The 21,080-nt window shown below is 54.3% G+C and overlaps 9 protein-coding genes across 9 annotated transcripts; 4 read left to right on the top strand and 5 right to left on the bottom strand.

The window, feature by feature from the left end:
• Positions 1-19: 19 nt before the first annotated feature.
• Positions 20-2,293, bottom strand: BDP55DRAFT_558904 (diaminopropionate ammonia-lyase; the record flags this gene model as incomplete). Its single annotated transcript, XM_060569850.1, has 1 exon — positions 20-2,293. The coding sequence occupies one exon, from the start codon at positions 2,291-2,293 to the stop codon at positions 20-22; it is 2,274 nt and encodes a 757-aa protein (XP_060426229.1).
• Positions 2,294-2,640: 347 nt separating this feature from the next.
• On the top strand, positions 2,641-3,845 carry BDP55DRAFT_274442 (phenazine biosynthesis-like protein). The gene is made up of 2 exons (XM_060566443.1): positions 2,641-3,718; positions 3,779-3,845. Exons 1-2 carry the CDS (start codon positions 2,840-2,842, stop codon positions 3,809-3,811), a joined length of 912 nt encoding a protein of 303 aa, XP_060426228.1. The 5' UTR covers positions 2,641-2,839; the 3' UTR covers positions 3,812-3,845.
• Positions 3,684-4,951, bottom strand: BDP55DRAFT_673936 (concanavalin A-like lectin/glucanase domain-containing protein). The gene is made up of 3 exons (XM_060575634.1): positions 4,373-4,951; positions 3,779-4,289; positions 3,684-3,706 (listed from the first exon to the last, which is right to left on the bottom strand). The coding sequence occupies exons 1-2, from the start codon at positions 4,743-4,745 to the stop codon at positions 3,880-3,882; spliced, it is 783 nt and encodes a 260-aa protein (XP_060426227.1). The 5' UTR covers positions 4,746-4,951; the 3' UTR covers positions 3,684-3,706; positions 3,779-3,879.
• A 1,920-nt stretch (positions 4,952-6,871) lies between these two features.
• On the top strand, positions 6,872-8,034 carry BDP55DRAFT_696335 (zinc-binding dehydrogenase; the record flags this gene model as incomplete). The annotated part of the gene is made up of 2 exons (XM_060577568.1): positions 6,872-7,045; positions 7,144-8,034. The coding sequence occupies 2 exons, from the start codon at positions 6,872-6,874 to the stop codon at positions 8,032-8,034; spliced, it is 1,065 nt and encodes a 354-aa protein (XP_060426226.1).
• A 172-nt stretch (positions 8,035-8,206) lies between these two features.
• On the bottom strand, positions 8,207-8,739 carry BDP55DRAFT_274396 (uncharacterized protein). The gene has a single exon (XM_060566442.1). It carries the CDS (start codon positions 8,646-8,648, stop codon positions 8,379-8,381), a length of 270 nt encoding a protein of 89 aa, XP_060426225.1. The 5' UTR covers positions 8,649-8,739; the 3' UTR covers positions 8,207-8,378.
• Positions 8,740-9,335: 596 nt separating this feature from the next.
• BDP55DRAFT_673929 (endonuclease/exonuclease/phosphatase family) lies at positions 9,336-11,328 on the bottom strand. The gene has a single exon (XM_060575633.1). The coding sequence runs from the start codon at positions 10,922-10,924 to the stop codon at positions 9,359-9,361; it is 1,566 nt and encodes a 521-aa protein (XP_060426224.1). The 5' UTR covers positions 10,925-11,328; the 3' UTR covers positions 9,336-9,358.
• An 89-nt stretch (positions 11,329-11,417) lies between these two features.
• On the bottom strand, positions 11,418-15,174 carry BDP55DRAFT_274319 (potassium/sodium efflux P-type ATPase). The gene is made up of 5 exons (XM_060566440.1): positions 15,024-15,174; positions 14,638-14,968; positions 14,318-14,583; positions 12,575-14,258; positions 11,418-12,520 (listed from the first exon to the last, which is right to left on the bottom strand). The coding sequence occupies exons 2-5, from the start codon at positions 14,890-14,892 to the stop codon at positions 11,465-11,467; spliced, it is 3,261 nt and encodes a 1,086-aa protein (XP_060426223.1). The 5' UTR covers positions 14,893-14,968; positions 15,024-15,174; the 3' UTR covers positions 11,418-11,464.
• Positions 15,175-15,813: 639 nt separating this feature from the next.
• On the top strand, positions 15,814-16,659 carry BDP55DRAFT_274387 (uncharacterized protein). The gene has a single exon (XM_060566441.1). It carries the CDS (start codon positions 16,078-16,080, stop codon positions 16,531-16,533), a length of 456 nt encoding a protein of 151 aa, XP_060426222.1. The 5' UTR covers positions 15,814-16,077; the 3' UTR covers positions 16,534-16,659.
• Positions 16,660-18,296: 1,637 nt separating this feature from the next.
• On the top strand, positions 18,297-19,614 carry BDP55DRAFT_616532 (family 43 glycosyl hydrolase; the record flags this gene model as incomplete). The annotated part of the gene is made up of 1 exon (XM_060571272.1): positions 18,297-19,614. Exon 1 carries the CDS (start codon positions 18,658-18,660, stop codon positions 19,612-19,614), a length of 957 nt encoding a protein of 318 aa, XP_060426221.1. The 5' UTR covers positions 18,297-18,657.
• Between the last annotated feature and the right edge of the window lie 1,466 nt (positions 19,615-21,080).

Here is a 21,080-nt window from a genome sequence, read left to right as displayed (position 1 = left end):
CGTGATCTGGGCCCAGTATCTAAGCGCAAAAGTCTTGAATCACGGTCTCTATTACCGATGCCAACTCCCGAATGCTCGGTACGCTCACCCATTCCTCCTTGCCGTGGATCCCAAAACTCCTGGGGCCATACACAACCGATGGGATACCGATCTCGTTCAACAACGCAGCGTCGCACCAGAAAGAACACGCAACAGGCTTTTGCTCTTCATCCAGACACTTCGAGGCAGCAGAGATGAAGGTCTTGATAAACTCACCGTCCGGGCTCTGCCCAAGCGGAGGCTGCGAAAAGGTCATTCGTGGAGCAGCATACTTGAAATCCGGGTTGGACTTGGCGATACTGGTTAAGATGCTCCCGACGTCTTCAAGAATACTCTGCGTAGTTTGTGCCGGAATGGTTCGAAACTCAATGGTCAAAGTGCAGCGCTCCGGATAGCTGGAAGGTTCCACGCCGCCCTGAATGAGGCCTGCATGCAAAGATGCCTTTCCCAGCAGAGGATCGGAAGGTAGTGCCTTTGAGTACTCCAGAAGTGCCGTCTGCACAGCACCAGCGAGCAAGATGGCATCCACGCCATCCTCGGGCCTAGATCCATGGGCCGCAACGCCGAGGATATCAATTTCAATCCAGATAAATCCTTTATGAGAGATCGCCATCTCCTGGTTGGTTGGTTCTGGTATGATGGCGGCATCGGCTCTCCATCCAGCCCTGATGACCTCTTCTGTGCCTATGGAGAAGTTCTCCTCGTCGGCGACAGCGGCGAGGATGACATCGCCCCGGAGAGAAGGGCGTGATGTAGAGCTGCATCGAGCCATTGCCGCCATGGCAGCTGCCAACCCGGCCTTCATGTCCGCGCTTCCACGACCATAGATCCGTCCTCCTTCGTCCTCCTTGAGTTCTCCGCTCAAAGGGTCCAGGTCTGGCGAGTAACTTGAAAGACTGACGGTGTCAACATGACCGTTGAGCATGATGGACTTTCCCTCTCCTGTCCCGCGGAGCACACCGACTACGGAAGGTCGGCCTTGCGTCTCTTCCAACCAGTGCGCTTCGAAGTTGCGATGTTGCAGCCATGCGGAAATGTAGTGGGCAATCTCGCCTTCCCCGACACCTGAAGCCTTGGACAGGTCGGGGTTGGAAGAATCGATGGACGTGAGGATCTGTGTCAGCGTAACGGGGTCATCGGTGGACACATCCAAGGGGATCTTGTAGTTCCGTGGGCCCTCTGTGTTTAGTAACACCACGACGGCGTCTTTGGAAAGACAGGCTGGCCGCGGGTTTACTTGGGCAAGCCGGCGGAGCGCTGCGACGGTGGCACCACCACACGGCCCGCTCTTGACTCCCTTCGTCTGGAGATACTTCACGGCTTTATGGGCTTCGAAATCCGAGACTGTAGCGCTGGCATCAATGCCTACACGAAGATCATCAAACGCAGTCAGAGAGACAGTACCGCAGTTGAGCCCTTCCATGATGGTTCTCGAGGTATGAACCGTCACTGGTTTGCCCCCTTTCAGACTCGTCCAAAGACACGGAGCGGTATCGGGCTCGACTGAAAGGACTGCGCAACCTCGTCCATCAGACTTGCAGTGAGAGACGACGGCATGCGCCAGAGATCCAACGCCGACTGGGGTCACCATCAAACTCGGCTTCAGCCCGTGGTCGGCCACCTGTTGCTCGGCCTCGCGAACGAGGGTGGAGTAGCCCTCGACGATCCAGGCAGGAATCTGCTCGTACCCCGCGAACGCATTATCTTGAATCAGAAGCCCGCCCTTTACCGACTTTGACGCTTGCCACGCTTCCATGACAGCGTCGTCATAGTGGGAGTTGCTCACGATGACTTTGGCGCCCTCGGAGGCAATGTTGGTGACTGCCTCACTGTCGACGCTGCTGGGAACGTAGATGTGCGCAGGGATGCCTAGAATCTTGGCCATGGCCGCAACGGCTCTACCGTGATTGCCCTCCGTAGCTGCGTAGAGGGAGAGTTGACTCGTTTGGGCAGCCTTTGCAACGTCGTTGAGGGGCGTGTCGGCGGGCAAGTGTAGATCAGTCGTGACGGCGCGGAACGTTCCCCATGATGCGCCCAGGATCTTGAAGGATGGCAGTCCTAGTCTGTTGCTCTCGTCTTTTATGTAGACGGCTTTCACGCCTAGTTCCTGGGCGATATCCTCGAGAGAAACGAGAGGGGTTCTGGCGAAGCCGGGCAGCTGCTGGTGAAATGCCTGTGCGAGGGATGCATCGGAGGTAGGGTTGATGGGTCCCGCCTCGTGGTTGATGTAAACGCTTCGGCGTGTGGTCGTCATGGCTGAGTACTATGGTCCTGTCTTGATGCTACAGCTTGAAGTACTCTGAGTTGTGAAAAGGACGTGAGAGAGTTGGAGAGGACTTGACGTGCCCTATGCTACATTTTGTATTTGAACGCTTGATATCTGAATATGCAACCAGCGCGGGCTGATCGCCGTCGCTCGCCATCGAAACTTGAACCCGTGGTGTTGGAAGCATCGTCGAAGGGCGGAAGTGGATTTCCGGGGGAAACTTCAAAGAGAGGCCGGCGGGTGAATTGTCAAGAGGAGGGGCCGGGGAGTGGGGACGTCTGTCGGCGAAGGGCGCAAAAGGCGCGGGCGACAGAAAATAAATGTTTACCGATCAACTGGCAATTGCTGCTTAAAAATCAACTCTCGTTTCGACCAGGTCTGAGAATCAACCAGTGACTCATTCATTGCTCACCAGCTTTGCTACTTTAACAGCCTGAGGAACCGTGGGCCCGTTCTACCTGTCATCCAAGCCTTGTTGTTCTACATCTTAATTGGATTCACCATCTTAGCGATCCGCCCTTGGACGACACATCGATGGAGCTCCCTTACACCACCGTCGACGTCTTCACAGACAAGCCCTTTGAGGGCAACCCCCTAGCCATTGTCACGATCCCGGCCTCGACGTCCCTGACGCAGGCGCAGAAGCAAACCATTGCCAGAGAGTTCAACTACTCCGAGACGACCTTTGTGCACGAAGTCGACGACCCCGCATCCACGGAGCGACGCTTCGACATCTTCACGCCGACCGCGGAGCTTCCCTTTGCGGGCCACCCCACCGTCGGCACGGCTATCTTTCTCAAGTCCCGCGGCGTCAAGAAGCTGATTGCAAAGGCCGGGCCCATCGAGATCCAAGAGACGGGGCCCGAGTCCGTACGGGCCGCCATCCCGCACAACACCCGTCTACACCAGAAGCGGCTGAAGGACCTCGGGCCCGGCCCGTACAGCGGTTCGGTAGCAGAACTTGCCAAAGCGGAGGTCGAAGCGCCCGTCTTCAGCATCGTGAACGGCATGACGTTTGCGCTTGTGGAACTGCCCTCGCTGGCATCGTTGGCGTCTGCCAAGATTGGGCCCATGGAGTTTCGCCAGCAGGAGCTTCTGGACGAGGGTTGGCGTGAGACGTTTATTTCGCGGTACTACTTTGTGCGGCTGGGTGCCGAGACGATTGATGGACGTGTTGTGCACAAGATCAGGACCCGTTTGATCGAGCCTGATCTGGAGGATCCTGCTACAGGTAGCGCTGCCTGCGCTCTTTCGAGCTATCTGAGTTTGCACGAGCTGTCTGAAGATTCCCTCAGCTTTGAGATCACACAGGGAGTGGAGATGGGTCGGAGGAGCAATATTTATATTGACGCGAAGCTTGAACGGGGCGCGGATGGTGCGCGAAAGCTGGAGACGCTGCATCTTGGAGGAACGGCCACAAAGGTCATGAGCGGCACTATATTTTTGAAGTCGTAAACAGTGGAGAATACTTACAACATGTGTCCATCAGCGTCATTGAACATGTAGATGAATGTGTACAAGAAACGAAAACCGATATAGCTGTCTCACGCAGATACCCCGGCCTTGCTTTTTTCTCAAAGGTTGATGTTCAAGCCAAGAGTGTTGTTGAAGGTGACAGTGCCCCAGTACGGCTCCTGGCCAGCGTTTCCTACGTTAACGTAGGTGCTCTCGGAAAAGACACCCTGCTTGGAGAGCGCGAGGAGCCAGTCCTTGATGTCTCCCTCAAAGGAGCCCTTCTCCAGGTCGCCGTACTGGGTGGGAGCAAGCAGCGAAGACACGGTGATGCCGGTGTCGGTGTTCTTGCCCTGGTACAGCTTCCACCCGTCCTTGCCAAAGAGCCCGTCAATCGTGGCCGTCGGGCCCTCGGCCCAGCCAATGGGTACCTGTCCGCCCTCCCAGCGGAGCCAGAGCATGAGCTCCTGGGCGTTGCTGGAGGTGCTGTCGCCCTTGGTGTCGGATGTCATGAAGTCGTAGACGACGTTGCCTTTGGATAGTTGAGTCAGCAACATGCAAGCACCGAGTTTAGCGTGATGCAGAGGTAGGAAAGAAAAGAAAGCCCTCCTTTACCTTTGTAAGCCGAAGAGTTGGAGACGGTCCAGCTGTAGGTGCTGGGGATGCTCTGGATGGCACTGAGCTTGGTCTCGAGGTTCTGGGTCAGGCCGATGAAGGAGTATCCCTTGACGACGTCCTTTTGGTACGTGGGATCAATGTCCCAGATGCTGCTCCATTGGATCCGCTGCGCATCGCCAGAACCGGATGTGCCGTAGTAGCCGGTGCAGGCCGATCCCTTGATGGCCTGGTAGGCGTAATTCATCGAGTAGACGATCCAAGGGGTGCCCATGAGGACTTCATAGTCGTTGGGGGCACCGCAAAAGGTCTCTTCGGCGACGACGGCGGCGGAGGCGAAGACGGCCGGGGCCAGGTAACGAGAGAAATGCATCGTTGCTAGTTAGATTTGCTGGGATAGGGAGAGACGCTGTAAAGACTGTGGAAAGCAACCCGCCAGTGATGCGCAAAAGAATGATAGTGAACGTTGGAATGAAGATGGAAATAAGATCATCACTTTTGAGGCATACTGGCTGCTATTATCTACCAAGTACATGCATACATACTTCGTACACTGTGAACGATTAAACGGATCTTGCCTCCCTTTCCCCCCTGTCGATAAGTTTTGATGGATTTTTCGTGGAGAAGCAGGGGCATCTAATTAAGCAGAGAAAGCAGACCACAAGGCGGTCGTAAACACCGGACCATATTGCACTTGGTCAATCTGAAACTGCGCGCCGATTCCAACATCCCGGCCCGTACGGGAAATAATCACACGAACTGGCCCCCCCCCTCCCCCCATCAAAAAGACGGAACGGCAGTTTACATGAACCATGCATGCCAACATGATAAACGCAGCTTCATGTTGAGAGCAACACGGGGTACGGAGTCCTCGCTTCTGTACATGAGTGGACCCCATTCAGCTACTTTGAAAGCTCGCCATCCCGAACACTCTCAATTTCAGCCCGCGAACCCGAAGACATCGGACGGTGCCACGGTGGACCTTGGGCGGTGGTTCATTTGTTCTCAGCTTGATTGTGGAGCGGCGTCAGCTGCGGGTTCTAGACTTTTGGCATGGAAATAACCCCGGGAAACAAACCAATTCATCGGTCTCCTTGCGTGGGGGGGGGAGATGAATATCGCTGGAAGGACCCCGGTTGTGCTCATTTCGATGATTGTTCAGCGAACGCCTCGGGTGAGTAGGTTTCCTCGCATTCGACCCGCGGCTGTATGTCAGAGCACCTGGGAAACATTGCTCATACTATGTATACGGTATGGTTCAGCTTGATACCGACGCAATTTGTACAACCCAAGCCCTCGCGAGTGCTGCTTGGCTACGTTTACGGGATATTCTTGAGGAAGCACTGAATGCCGTGAAGAGAAATCACTCACCGAGACACTGGCCGTGCTGTGCTGTGCTGTGCGCAGGTGAAAGCAAACCAGATGCATCAGGATGGTCACGCCTGGACAGTAGCTGGGGCAGACTCCGGCGCAAGTGGACATTGGCGAGGAGCGACCGCCGGGCGGTGAACGCGGCAGAAAACCATGTGTCGTGTCAATCTGCATCCTCGCGCTTATCGGAGGATCAAAAGGAGGGGTGTTGTGTTGGATTTCAACGGGGTTCATACAAGTCGTCTCGGGTTCTAGGTCTGATATGCATGACTAGTGGGAAAAGTGAAGCTATTCGCAACCTGTTTGTGCATGTGCTGCATTTGCCTGACCTGCTGTCTTGTCCCCCCCCCCCCCCCCCCCCGCCCCGTTGCTACCCTCCCCTCACTTTCCCACTTTGTCGGTGACAACCTCATGGGTCACTACTAAACTAGTAAGCTAGAAGGAAGAAAATCTTCTGGAAAATGGATACAGGTGAGTACAGACCTAGGCAAGTCCAGTTGGTCGAGAGCTACGGCCTTACAAATCAGTACTCCATAGACACTGTAAAACAACGCGGCACCATCCAATGCATCCATGGTCCGATCGTTGTGTTCTCATGACAATCCGGATGCCACCTTGGTGGATTAGCCATTGAGGGACAGATCAAAAAGCCGCGGTGATTCGGCGACTCCCACTGTACGGAGTATGCTACTGCCAACTGATCAAACGGCACCCGAGATGATGGTTGTAATGTGGCAATTGGCGTGAATGCCGAGCGGCTCCGGGGCAGAAAGCGGAATGGCGGCGGAAAGTCAATGGACACGGGCAGGGGGGTAATAGCTGGGGTGCCGACGGTTCAACACATTCGAGTCAGTGGAATCAGTGCAAAAATAAAAGCAGGTCATGTCACATTGCCGGACCCCGATATGACGGTATAAGTGGACATTGCGTCATGTCGACACTCTTCGAAGCTTCGGAGCTGCGAAAAACTCCACGACTGCTTTGAAATCGTTTTTGGGAATCGATACTTACTTATATATAAACCAAGTCTACGAAGCAAGATCCAGCATCCTCTTTGGTGAAAGAATCTACAGGTTCCTTGGACTATTACCGCCCCTTAGACCGATCATCACACATAACCCACGCATCATGGCACCAACATCAACCAACGCCTGGTCCATCACCGGCATCGGCAAGGACAGCAGTAACTGGGACACCCTCGAGCTCAAGAAGGATGTGCCCCTACCGCAGCTGGGCGACTACGACGTCCTCGTGCAAATCGAGGCCGTCTCTCTAAACTTTCGCGACTTGGCTATCCCCAAGGTAAGTTCCCTCCCTGTGCCGACCGTCTTCCCCCCCCCCCCCCCCGGCTCCTCCTGTCGTTCGAAACGCCCGCCCCCGCTAACGCCGCTCCTTTACAGGGCCTCTACCCTTTCCCCGTCAGCTTCCCCCGCGTCCCGGCCTCTGACGGCGCCGGCCGCGTCGTTTCCGTCGGCCCAAAGGTAACGCAGGTCAAAGAAGGCGACAACATTGCGACCCTCTTCAACCAGCACCACCAATCCAACCCCATCACCCCGCTCGCCGTCAAATCCGGCCTCGGCGGCGCCCTCGACGGCACCCTCCGCCAATACGCCGTCTTCCCGGAGCACGGCGTCGTAAAGTCCCCCAAGACTCTCTCGTCCGTCGAGGCCGCCACGCTCCCCTGCGCGCCGCTGACGGCGTGGAACGCGCTGTACGGCCTGCAGTCCAAGGCGCTCAAGCCGGGCGACTACGTCCTCACTCAGGGCACGGGCGGCGTGAGTCTCTCGGCGATCCAGTTCGCCATTGCCGCGGGCGCGACGGTCATCGCGACGACATCGTCCGCCGCAAAGGGCGAGCAGCTCAAGAAGCTCGGCGCGCACCACGTCATCAATTACAAGGAGACGCCCAACTGGGGTGAGGTGGCCAAGTCGCTGACGCCGGAGAGCGTGGGTGTCGACCACATTATCGAGGTCGGCGGACCCGGTACGGTCGCGCAGTCGCTCAAGGCGGTCAAGTTGGAGGGTGTGATTTCGATTATCGGGTTTTTGTCGCACGGGGATAAGGCCGAGGGGGAGCAGCCGACGCTGCTGGATGCGCTGGCCAACATTTGCACGATTCGCGGCTTGTTTGTCGGGTCGAAGCAGCAGTTTGAGGAGATGAACCAGGCGATTGACGCGAACAAGATCAAGCCTGTGGTCGATCAGAGGATTTTCGGCTTCGAAGAGGTCAAGGAGGCGTATCAGTACCAGTGGGACCAGAAACACTTTGGCAAGGTTGTCATCAAGATTTGAGGTTGGAGGGTATAGTCTCGCGACGCGTGCCTCGGAGCAGAGTGCGCAAAGTAGCATAGTATAATGCAGTCATGACCACCACGTTTGTTTGATGCCTGTGAGATGAATGTTGAGAATGTTCTTGTCAAGTTGCCTCTTACTGATACCGTGGTACGATGGTCAACCCAAGTAATTGATGATGCTCAAAATAACAAAGAACACCTCCTGTCGACACACCAAGTACACTTCTCCAGTGCGACGAATAATCGCTGATTGACTGGCCCTGAAGCAAAGCAACCCTCCCAAATCAAACCCCAAAACTCCATTTTCATCATGTCGATAATTCCATTCCTTGCTTCTAGCAATCATTCCCGCTCGGAAACGTCCTCGATCCGACGATCAATCTTTTCTGCCCCATCACTCTTGACAGCGCGTCCCTCTGGTAGGGCCCTTCCAGCAGAATCGTACTCGCGACGCTCGAGGTATACGGGCTCACCCGTCTTGTAGGAGGCCGTCCGGACGGTGGTGCCCGAGGGACTCCGTTCCGTCTTGCGGGCCCAGCGCTTCTCCTCCGTCTTGCCGTTGTGGCTGATTGAGGAGGAGAAGGAGAAGGAGGATGTGAATGAGAAGGGCATCGTGTGGTCGGTTTTGGTTTTGGTTTTGGTTTTTGATGTTTCGAAGTCGATTCTTTGACTCGGTTCGAGGTTTGTGGTATCTAGTTGTGGATTTCTCTCTTCTTCTCTGAGTTGAATTGTGGTGATTGTGAGGAATGAAACCGAACAACGGCTATTCAGGTTTGGGAGGAGGTGTTCCCTGATGGCAAAGTCTGGAAACAAGTTCAAACGTCAAAGTGCCTGCCGTGAGTGGCCTGACATCGGGCAACCACCACCACCTCGGACCTCCTTCCTCCTCTTCACCGGGCACTTACATCATTGCTCCGCACAAACCACACCGACGTCATCGTAATGCATCCCACCTTGCTTAGTCACTATGCACAAATTGAGTGCGTAATTACCTAAGCAGCATGCATCTCAGTATCACAGCACACATCCAACAGCACAACCCTGTTGATGATTCAACCAAGGAGAGAGTGCACAGGGTTCACAGCAATTGTTGAGGTTTTCTTCTCTGTATGGGTTTATGAAGTTGCATATACCACGAGAGATAACTCGTTTCAAGAATAGCAAAAGGCACAGCGCGGTCCGAGAAGAAGACGGGGCACTGAGCATAGAACCCATCATGTACCTTACACTACAAGGCACACATCATCTTCACTCGCGTAGACTTGATTTCCAGAGATCACATTCAATATGACACACCGTGGCATACCATAAGGTGTATAAACCTAGCTCCTCACCCTAAACCTCGTCAAAACAGCAGCATGATCTGAGGTCCACTCATTGCCCCCATGCCCCGGCTCCGGCGCCGGCTGCCCCACCACAACCTCCTCCGACCCGATAACCTCCAACTTCCTGCCCCTAAAATACACAAAATCAATCCTATCCATCGGCTCCGGCCGTCCCTCATTCTCCAAAAACACCGGCGACCAAGTAATCCCCGGCCTCGCCCCCGGCTCCGGCCACACAACCCGATACGAGTCAACCAACCCGGCCTCCGTCGGCGTAACAGACGTAGGCCACGGCACCGCCCCTTGTCCGCAATGCATCCCGCTCGTGGCATCAACCCAATCCAGATGCGAAGGCGCGTTGAAATCACCCACCAACACCACCGGCACCGCTTCCGCCTCCGCCAACGGCCCAGCCATGGCCTGGACCACAGACTCAATCTGCGGCGTCCTCTTTGACTCTCCCTCCCGCGCGAGCACTTCCTCCACCGTCATATTCTCAAAGCAGAAATCATACGGTCCGTACGGATCATACCCCAAATGCACATTCCACAACACAACCTCCTCCTTTTTCTTCTTCTGCTTCTTCTCCTCCTCTTCTTCACCTTCCAACACAACCCTCACAGACGCAGCATACGTCCCGCCCTCGTGCGCAGCACCACCGACAAGAGGGTACTTACTCACGAACCCTACATCGCCGCCCTGCCACGCAAACCACCCCAACGCATCCCCCAATCGCGCGGCGTGGCCCCCCGTGCTCTCCTGCACGCCGACGACGTCTGCGCCGCTCGAGGCCAGAAACCGCACCTGTTTGGCGTGGTAATCAGATACCTGCGTCCCGCCGTGCCACAAATTGAACGACATGACAGACAACTGATCCACCAGCGGTGCGCCGACGTCCCGCACGGGAATAGTAACATCCAACCGCGCAGCCTCCCCATCCGCAGCCTCCACGACAACCACCTCGATCGTAACTCTCGCGGGACCCGCGCCGTCAGGCGTGCCGGATACGACCCCATCCTCCGACACAACAACCCATCCGCTCCCATCGACTTTACGAAACCTCACAGCTCCATCCCCGCCCCGGCTCCTCAACCCCCCAATCCTTGCCTCATACCCCTCCCCAACCCGCGCATTCCTCAGCGTGACCTCATCAACGAGGAACCCCACCGGCCCAGAAGCATACGGCACCCTCACGTCCACCGGCGACGCAAGCCACGCATACCCGTCTTTGGCGAGAAAAAAAGCGCGGTAGTCGCCAGGGACTAATTCCAACGCCTCGCTCTCAATCTTGAGCGTTCCGTTGGACGCGGGCGCGTATCCCCAGGCCAGCGAGGGCTCTACATACGTCTGGTTTTCCGGTCCGCCGCCGGAGGCACGGTAGATGCCGATCCAGTTCTTTGCGTTGGTGTCTGGTGTGGAATAGGAGAATGTGAAGGGGGCATCGTCAGGAAGGAAGGCTAGGTTTCCGGATTGGCGGGTTGTTGGGATGGCGAGCGCTAGTGTTGGAGATTGCGCTAGGAGGAGCGCTGAGAGGAGGTGTGAAAACCCGACTGAGAAGCGCATCTTGGCAGATTCCCTGATGGATTATTCCAAGAAGAGCGATTCCATGCCGTCAACCAGTGTGGAATCTGGGAGACGCCTTCCCTTTATTCGGTACCTTGAATCTACCTTGAAGCCAATCCTTCAAGTCACTGATGCAAAAGTTGTCAGCTTCAGCGGGGCCACCAATCCTTTGGTGGTACCGCACCACGAGAAATTCTTCGTTTATACACGGAAGGATCTCGAACTCGGGGATCCAGTGTCCTTGGCATGGTGCTGTGGCCATGTGCAGGGCCGATCTGCGCAAGGAATGGGAATAGTCTCGTCCGGGTAGTCTCTGGTTTGGTAATAGCAACATGGGGCTTAAGTCGGTGCCTGGTGACTTGCAGCAGCCGACTGAGACACACTTCACCAAGATGCAACGACGAGTTTGTAAATGATTTGATTCGTTACCACATCACCAAGGTATGATCATCTACAATATGCGCACTAGTCTCGCTCACCCGCTCCAAAGTGCCCACTCATTTGTCTCCATAAGCTGACAATCTGGTCATCATCTCTCGCTTACTTCTTCTCAAACGCCGCCCTCTCCTTCTCCAGGTCAATGTCATCGTCGCCAATCTCCGTGTGGTGATCATCATCGCTGGAGCCGAGGTACTCCCCAAACACACGCTGCTCAATGTCCATGTCTTTCCACGCGACACCGAGCTTCTTGCTGTTGCGGATCCTAAAGAAGACGCGCTTGCCCCATTTCCAGGATTCGACACCAGCGAAGAAAAGTCCTGCAGCAATGAACACAATGCCCCATTCCCACGTGATGCCCTTGTGCTTGAACACGACTGTGTTAATGACGGGGATATACAGCAGGGGGAACAGGGTAACAAAGCCGATGATAATGGCCCAGAAAAGAAACCTGTTCCGCCAAACGTCAATCATCCACTGAGTAAAGTACTTCTTGGATCCCGGTTGCATGCGGAAGAATGACCGGCGCATATCGACCATCTCCCAGGCCAAGAACAAAGCAAACCATGTGAGGCAGGCAAAAGTTGTAGCACGGGCGCGGAAGACTGTGTCGCAAGAGTCATTGTACTTTTCGTTGCAGCTCTCTCCAAGATCACCAGCTCCGAAACCGTAGACAACCAGTGAGAAGCTTGAGAGGCAAAGGGCGGTGATCCAGAGGCCGTAGAAAATCATGTCGACGAGGAACTCCATGGTGAAAATTCCAGTCTTGAGAGATTGAGGTGGGCGACGCATGATGTCTGGGACGGCGCGCTCGAAGCCAAGTCCCATGTCGGGCATACCAGAGGTGGCCATGATGATCCAGACGATTTCAACCGGGGCAAGCGGGAAGACTGACAGCCCGCGTGCATCCTTGAAAGTGAGACCAACCAGCAATGTTCCAGCTTGGGCAATATTCTCAGCAAGGACGTGCAACACGAACTTCTGAATGTTGTCAAAGATACGGCGGCCCTCTTCGATAGCAGCGACGATGGAAGCAAAGTTGTCATCAGTAAGGACGATATCAGATGCATCCTTGGCCACGTCTGAACCCGACTGGCCCATGGCAATACCAACATCGGCACGGCGAAGAGACGGGGAGTCGTTGACGCCGTCACCAGTCTATCCGAGTCAGAATACCATTCAACAGATGGGGCAAAGGGATAGCGAGCTTACCATAGCACAGAACTTCTTGCGACGGTGAAGAGCCTCAATCATTCGGACCTTGGTGCTGGGCGCGCATCTCGCAATGACGAGTGGCAGGACGGGAAGCTTGTCAACCTCGTCATCGCTCAACGCATCGAACGAGGAAGCCGTCATAACCATGGCGTCTGCGACGTTCCTTGCGACGCGCTCCATACGAGTAGGCAAGATTCCAACCTCGATAGCAATGGCCTTTGCAGTCTCGGGGTGGTCGCCAGTGAGCATGTGGACCGAAATACCAGCCTCGTGGCACTGTCGAACAGCGGGGGCGGATTCCGGGCGAGGAGGATCGTACAGTCCCACGAGACCGCGGAAGACCAGGTCACATTCGACTGAAGCACGCTCAACTTCATCGCCCTTGCTGGGTGTACCCTCGTAAGGCTTGCTAGCAAGTGCGAGGACGCGTAGCCCGAGTCCCGCCAAAGCCTCCATGTTGCGGAGGATCTCCTCACGGAACTCCGGGGTGATGTCTACTAGTTCGCCATCATCTCTGGGGGCGTACTTTGTGCAGATCTGAATCACTCTTTCAACGGCACCCTTGGTGTAGGCAAAGTACTCGTTTGTGGCGTTGTTCTTCATGATGACAGACATTCGCTTGACATCGGAGTCGAATGGAAGCTCGGCGATTTCGCTCCACTCGGGCGTGTCACTGCCACTGACAAACTTGAGGCGATTCATGTCGAACCGGGAAGCGAAAACCTGAATGGCGATTTCGGTGGGATCTCCACGAGCATGCCATTGATCGTCTTTCTTGTTGATGGTGGCGAGATTGGCCAGAGACGCCACATAGAGGAACGCGGAGAGGGTCGACTTGCTGTTCTGCAACAGCTGGTCGGTCTTCATGATGGTGCCACAAGCTTCACCGCCCTTTTTGAAGTTGAGGTGCCTAGGTGACCGCTCATCGTAGCGAACATCACCAGTAGTGGGGTCCATTGGTGACGACGTGTTTTCAACGGTGTACGTTCCCATTCCAGGCAACCAAGCACCACGAGCCAACATCTTGCCCTGCGTCAGGGTACCCGTCTTGTCGGAGCAAATGTCCGTGACTGCACCAAGGGCCTCGAGGGACTTGAGATTGCGTACAATGACATTTCGCTTCACCATACGCTTAGTTCCAGCCGCCATAGTGATAGTGAGCACGACAACGAGACTGGCCGGAATCATGGACAGACCGGTTGCAACTGCGTAGATGATGACCTCCTGGCTAGCCTCGAACTTGTTGGCGCCGAGAACAATGATGGCACAGACGATTGCGATGCCAAATAACAGCATGGCGAGCTTGGAGAGCTTTTGTTGCAAGGGAGTGCCAACATTGACACCAAGGAAACGTCCAATGGCATCGGTCAAAGTCAGGGTGTAGGCCTCGAGGTACCGGTGAGGCTTCGCCTTGCCGTTGGGCTTGCGCTTGACCTCGCGGACCTTGGAATCCTTCTTGCGAAGGGCAGACGCGATAGCTCCAATCTCGGTGTAAACACCTGTTGCGAAGACGATGCCCTTGGCGCGGCCCTTGGTAACGTTGGACGAACTGTAAGCGACGTTGAGACGGTCTCCGGGGCCGGTGTTGTCGGGGAAAGTAGCGTCTTCGTTCTTTCGTACGGGGAGGGATTCGCCGGTCAACAGAGCCTCGTCGGTCTCGAAGTTGACCGCCTCGATCAGCCTGTAGCATCATCAGTTACTCTGCTTGGTCTTAACGTTGCTGTTGATGGCATAGGATACCTGACGTCTGCGGGGATTGTGTCTCCCGTCTTGATTTCAACGAGGTCACCAGGGACGATTTCACCCGAAGGAACAACCATGGATTCGCCGTCACGAACAATGTTGGCAGTGGGAGAACTGAGGGAACGGAGGGAGTCCATTGTCTTTTCGGCCGAGTACTCCTGGAAGAAACCCACGATGACGTTGAGCAAGATGACAAAGGTAATGACACCGCCCTCGATGTACGAGCCGATGCCGAAACTAACGGCCATGGCCAGAATCAGGACCTAGACACGGGTCAGCAAAGGTAGGAATCGAGAGGAGATGGGAAGGCAACTCACCATGGTCATGGCATTGGCAATCTGGGCGATGACGATCTTGATGGGCTGAACGCCCTCGGCTTCGCCAAGGTCATTGTGGCCGAATTCGTCGAGACGGGACTTTGCATCTTGGGCTGAGAGACCATGGAGGGTGTTGGCACGGAGCTCCTCGGCCAGCTGCTGGTATGACAAGGCGTGGGCTGGGTGAGAGAGCGGTTTGTTGGATTGGCCCGAGACGTGATTCTCATCGGGCTTTGCGGCCTTTTGGTTCCCCATGCCAGGCAAAGGGGAACAGAGGGTGGGAGCTCAAAATAGGTGATGGGGGTTAGAGTTTGTGCAAGAGAGATTAGGACTCTTGCAAGTCAGAGAGCCAGAACGACGAGGGGGTTGAAAGGATAATTCCGCACTGAGTTGGGTGGGATAGACTGGCAGTGACGTGTAGTCTTGTCGACAAAATCGATCAGTAAGGTACGAAAGATGTCTAGATTGTGTAGCGAGTTCAGCAAGGACTGGTCAAGGTGGCAACACAGAGGCAGGTTGTCAATTGAGGTGTCATTGAATTGCTTTCAGTGTTCGTGGTGGTAGGACAGAGACATCAAGAGGGAGACGCGGCGAGGGGCGGCAACGGTGTGCCTTTTGAAGGCGGCGAGGCAGGCGAAAGGCCGCATCGCCAAGGACAACAGCGATCCATTGATTATGGAAACGGCAAGAACGGTAGTTGTATCGTGGCGGTTGAGGGACAACAAGGAAAGAATGAGGGGGGCAGAGTAGGCGGACAGAACATGGATGTACGGCGAGCTAGGCAGGTACTCGGTACGCCCTAGGTGCCCAGATGGTGACGGTGACAGGAATCGTTTCTGCGAAGATTTTCTAACTGGCGTAGAAGTCTGCGAGTGGCTCCATCCATCAAGCATTAAAACATGCTTGGCCATCTTGGCTGACCTTGGCGGAGGCGGGCCCTCCAGGCTTGTGCTGTGTGTAGCATTATTTGGGGATTTACGGGATTGCTAGGTGTTTGGTTTGGAAAGGACAATCCCACGCATTCAGACATGGGAAAGTGCACGATTGGCACGATTACGTCAGATGCCAAGTCCGCTCGAATTTGTGAGGAAAGCACGGCGGGAACTTGGGGTCATTGAGCGTGTGTGGGGTATTAAATAAGCAGGTGCTGGTGATGTTGCGAGGGCAGGAAGGTGAGAGACACGCCGGAAAGGAGCGGAAGCCGGCGGGCGTAGGGAGAGGCATTTGCACCCTGGGGGAAGGCACGGAAAGCAACGACTGGGGGCCCGGGGGGGGGGGCTTCCCTCTTTCCCCCCGTCGTTATCGGGGCGCAGCCGGCGATGACGCCGATGGCGCCGATGGCGCATCTTGGGAAACCTCCAATGGTTACGCCGCGTTGCGGGTAAGTACACCTCAGCAAGCCACTCCCACCTGGGCAGCATCGGCCTACCGTTACGTACCATGATTGTCTTAACAGTAACTTGCATTATGGTGCCAGGTTTTGCCACCAGCGGATTAAAGCCAAAGGTACTACCTACTAGCATTCTTACTTGCTCCCGCGTTCTAGAAGCCTTCCGTTGCAGCAGCAGTTCGGTTTGGAATCATACGGCCTTCTCCCCGGCGTATCACCAAGTTCGTGTCTGCAGTGGATATTCCAAGGTACATTCACTACCTTATCAGCGTCCCTCAACCTACCTGGTACACAAAATTCCTCCACAATATTTCGCAGTCTGGGTCTCTTGGGAGTCTTGGCTGCTGGGACATGTGCGCCAGCCGCCCATTCTTAGTGGACGTTGCCGCCCAGCCAAGTTCACTTTGTCAACCCATCCAGGCAATCTTCTTCCCCGTCGCACTGCATCACCATGTACCCTCCTCGTCGCGTACCTTTACAATCTACCATGCCTGCGTGCCTTGTAGGCACCTCATGAACTATCGTTACGGCGCACCCCAAATGGCCCTGAACGCAACGTTGGGGACGGCCAAGATTGTCAAGCTAAACCCGAGAGCTTTACAGACAGACCGCCCATCCCTCGTCAGCGAATTGGCCCGAGTCATTCCGACTTGGCAACCCAACCAGTAATCACTCGATCCGACTTTGGTTGGAGACCTGCACCATCCCAGTCAAAGCGAGGAAACGCGGCGGTAAGTGAAGACCTTCACAGCCTCAATATGCACGACATGAGCGCAAGATATCATTCGAGCTTCCAAGCAACAAGCTCGCGTGACCATTGTCTGTGTCCAGCAGGTATTGCCCGACTGAGCCCCGCCACCCGGAGATGTGGGTCTTACTCCCAAAGTCACTGGCACGGCCCCTCCGGCGCCCCGCTCCGGAAATATCGTTGAAACAGAGTTGTTCTCGGCGGAATATCGATGTAGGTTTCCCGAGCGACAAATTAACACATACTAGGCGTAGGTTTGGGCGACCACCTAGCTTGGAACACTTGGAAGACTATAAAGAACTTTAAGAGCTGTTTATTCAGATTCTACGTGTCATATTTCCATGTCAAAAAATACTCAAAATGATGGTGTTGTTTTGCAAAACACCATGAACGACCAACTTGCGGACAACAGCGGCACATAGCCACCACATACGATCCTTTTAGACGAAGCTAGTCTAACATGCGTATCAGCTCCAACTACGGTCTCTGGAATAAGGACTTGGACTTGAGTCAGATCCTCGAACAATTTGGGAGCCCTTTTGAAGGTGTTTGAAGGAAATAGGATGTACGAGAATGTGCATTGGTGTACTGCCGCAAGGCCTCTACAAGAAGCGGTCCAAGAACAAATTCAACTATTCCGCAGTCATTTGATTGTCGTGAGTCCCTTATGCGCATCATTTGCCAACCTTCTGCTCTGCTACCATACAAATGATTCCTCAAGCTGATGTTATTATCCCGCTTTCTATTCTTTCCCTGCCGTCTCTGCGCAACCTCGATGTTCTATGTGCCGCTTCTCTGCTTCCTGCTTTTTCAAATAATCCATCCATTTAGGATTATGTGGCAAATTGTACAACATCGTTCAAAACTACCCAATTAACTTAGTCTAAATTACAAATCGGATACATCAGTGACTAGATGGGACTTAGTGAAAAATGCTTGCCTTGGAAAGGGGTAGATATTGTTCCAGACTTCGCTCGCCGCTGTCAGTTGCTTGGTCCCAGGAAAAAACTTGTTGATTGTTTTCTCCAGGCTTTACCACTTGGTCGTGACACGCCTTGCTCAATTGTATAATACGAGAGCAGCGAGCATTGCTGCGAAACCAGCATATAACATGTCCTCGCGATGTTGTGATGTCACTGACTCTTCCTGCGCGCAAGCAGAACCACCTAAGGCAAGCCAAGGTAGCATTGTCAGCTGTGGGCTGCAAAGTGCGGGCCTGTGTTTTGCGTTCGAATGAGCAGCTACGCAGGGAGAGTTTCGAGTAAGCAAGCGTGTGTCAGTAACAGACAATATTGATTACAGCACGTCAGTCTACGAACATTGGGGTCAGGAACGCCGTTTGCTTCGTTCCATCGGCCACAACCCCACGCGTTGGTTTTCTTCTTCTTGGGGGTAAGACCCTCAAAAGACACCAAGAACAATCACGGGACCAAAGTCTCCGCGGGGGTTGGAGATTAATCCGTGGTGCGCTTGGAGACTTTGTGATGGGGCTCCTTGGCAACGTAGGAACACACGGAAAATAAGAAGTTGACTAAATCCACGTATCTTACCAACTACCGACAGGCACCCATGCTCCGGTCTATAAGAGGACCAATGGGAAATTTTCCAACTAGTTTGCACCTATCAAAACTCCGTCTGCCGGCCCCAGGTTCAAGGTAGCATGCCTAGGTAGGGCAGATAGACAACACGACTAGCCAATATGGCTTCGTTCGCGCTCTTTGTATTTGAGAATACATAAGGCCCAGCTGCGACTGTTCCCCGTCTCTGTTGAAGTTGGAAAACTGTGGGATCGGCCTCTCTTACAGTTGAGATCCATCTTGGCAACTGGTATTTCAACTCACGGGCGATCATACAATTCAACAGACCTAACAACGAACCCAAAATGGCGCCCATATGGAAAGGCCTGCTCGGTGGCCTCCTCACCGTCCTCTCAGTCATCTCGAATGTCGCCGCAGAGTACCCGAACCCGGGCCCAGTCTCCGGAAGCGTCAACGTCCACGACCCCTCCGTTCTCAAGACGTCAAGCGGTACATACCTCATGGCCCACACCGGAACCAACATCGCTCTCAAGACCTCCACCGACCGCACCGTTTGGCGCGACGCCGGCGCCGCCTTCCCCAACGGCGCCTCGTGGACAACAGCCTACACGGGCGGAGACACCAACCTCTGGGCCCCCGACATCTCCTACCGCAACGGGCAGTACTACATGTACTACTCAGCATCCACCTTTGGCTCCCAAAAGTCCGCCATCTTCCTCGCCACGAGCTCCACCGGTGCCTCCGGCTCGTGGACGAACCAGGGCCTCGTCATTGAATCCTCGAGCTCCGTCGACTACAACGCCATCGACCCCAACCTCATCGTCGACGCCAGCGGCAACTGGTGGCTGTCCTTTGGCTCCTTCTGGACGGGCATCAAGATGATCTCCATCAACTCCAGCACCGGCAAGCGCTCCGGCACGAACCTAGTTTCTCTCGCCCGCCGCACCGTCAACGACGGCGCCATCGAGGCGCCCTTTATCACACGCCGCGGGAGTTACTACTACCTGTGGGTGTCGTTCGACTTCTGCTGCAAGGGCGCGTCGAGCACGTACCGCACTATGGTCGGTCGGTCTACCAGCGTGACGGGCCCGTTCACCGATCGTAACGGAGTGAGCATGTTGAACGGCGGTGGTACTGAGGTGATGGCTACTCATGGCTCGATCTATGGACCCGGTCACCCGTCTGTGTTTACGGATGCGGATGCTGATGTGTTTGTGTACCATTACTACAACAGCGCCAATGCTGCACTCTTGGGCATCAACCTTATTCGGTGGGAATCGGACTGGCCAGTCATCTACTGAGGGAAATACCTTTTAGCAGTGCAGATTCCTCTCAAAGAGAATATTTTGTTGCTAAATCAACACCATTGTTAATTGAGTTCTCCAGTGTCTGTGTGTTTTCTTACAGTGTTGCCTGAATCATCGATTTTTCCAGCTTCAAGCAGCTATCAAAATCCTGAACTTCAGTTCTTGGCTGGGCTGGTCTTTGAAGAGTTTCTACGGGATTAGGCTCTGAACCATGACTCCAATTAATTATAGATATTACAGCGGAACGTGAGTTCAACTAAGCCGGTAGAAGGTTGTACTCAGCTCGCGCAACGGCCAACGGCCAACGGTAACACACCTCATATCAGTGCCGGCGGGTTGATCACAAAGTTCTGCCCATGTATGTTTGTGGAATGCTTGACCAAATGATGGCCACAGTTATCCAATATTCGGAACTGTATTACATGTACATGAACTTCGTCCTCAGAAACTGAGATACAAGATTCTCCTCAGGAAATGCCTAACCACGAAAATAACGACCACTAGAGAAACTATTTACACCTTTAGTGCTTCTACCATAACCTACCAGCTACATTGCGCATAACACCAATATTATAGCAATGCGGTTTGAGCGGACACTACTTTCTGAATTTGGCCTGATGCTTTAACGTACTTAGACAAGCAGCAACAAAAAATCGAGTTTAGTTATAAACTTATTTCACTCAAGGTCACATAACAGAGCATCGAATCTTCAGCTGCCCATCAAAAGAATTAAGTCTATTGCCTCACAAATACCACGTAACCTACGAGAACGTTGTCACAAATCAAGGATAGCGGCTTTGTGAAGCTTGGGAACCAATCGGGACTGCGATTTGCGGCCGTTAAGGCTGACGAGCATGTGACGTTGTGGTCCCCTTGGACTGTGTGATAAACCCCATGTCTCCGGATTGACACTGGACTTACTTCGAGATGACAATCCCTCAAGCCGAGAAAGTCTACAAGAGTAGTCCTATGTCGAAGGCCAATGATTCAGCCGCGATTTTCTCGCTTCTCTGGATTTGATATCGTCCAAGCAGGCTACTGCCAACACCGTTTGAGTTACCTGGATGCAGAGCGTAAGCATCAACAACAGGGATCGAGATTATGTGAGACTGTGAGACTGGGAGCTGAGGAGTGAAGAGGCACAGAGGGCGAGAGGATGCCTGGTACGACTCTACGTGCGAAGTGCATCGGTATTGGTTCCATCGGTACGGATACCCTTACTCGCCTCGCCCTTCACCCATGCTAGCGCCATTGCTTTCCGCTTCCACCATCAAATGTCGCTAAACGCCAAAGTACGAATACTACCAACCAATGATCAAATCTTTTCTCCAGTTCGACAGGTCCTGCTGCTCGTTCCTACGCCCACTTGGCGCATCTGGTTGATTGGCAAGTCAATACGAAGCACCTGCAATAAGCTGCTTGGAAGCCTCAATGGCAATCACCAATCTCACAAACCGGAG

This window comes from Colletotrichum godetiae (assembly GCF_030913485.1).
Source record: "Colletotrichum godetiae strain CBS 193.32 chromosome Unknown BDP55scaffold_40, whole genome shotgun sequence".
NCBI lineage: Eukaryota > Fungi > Ascomycota > Sordariomycetes > Glomerellales > Glomerellaceae > Colletotrichum > Colletotrichum godetiae.
This window is presented reverse-complemented; position numbering and strand designations above follow the sequence as displayed.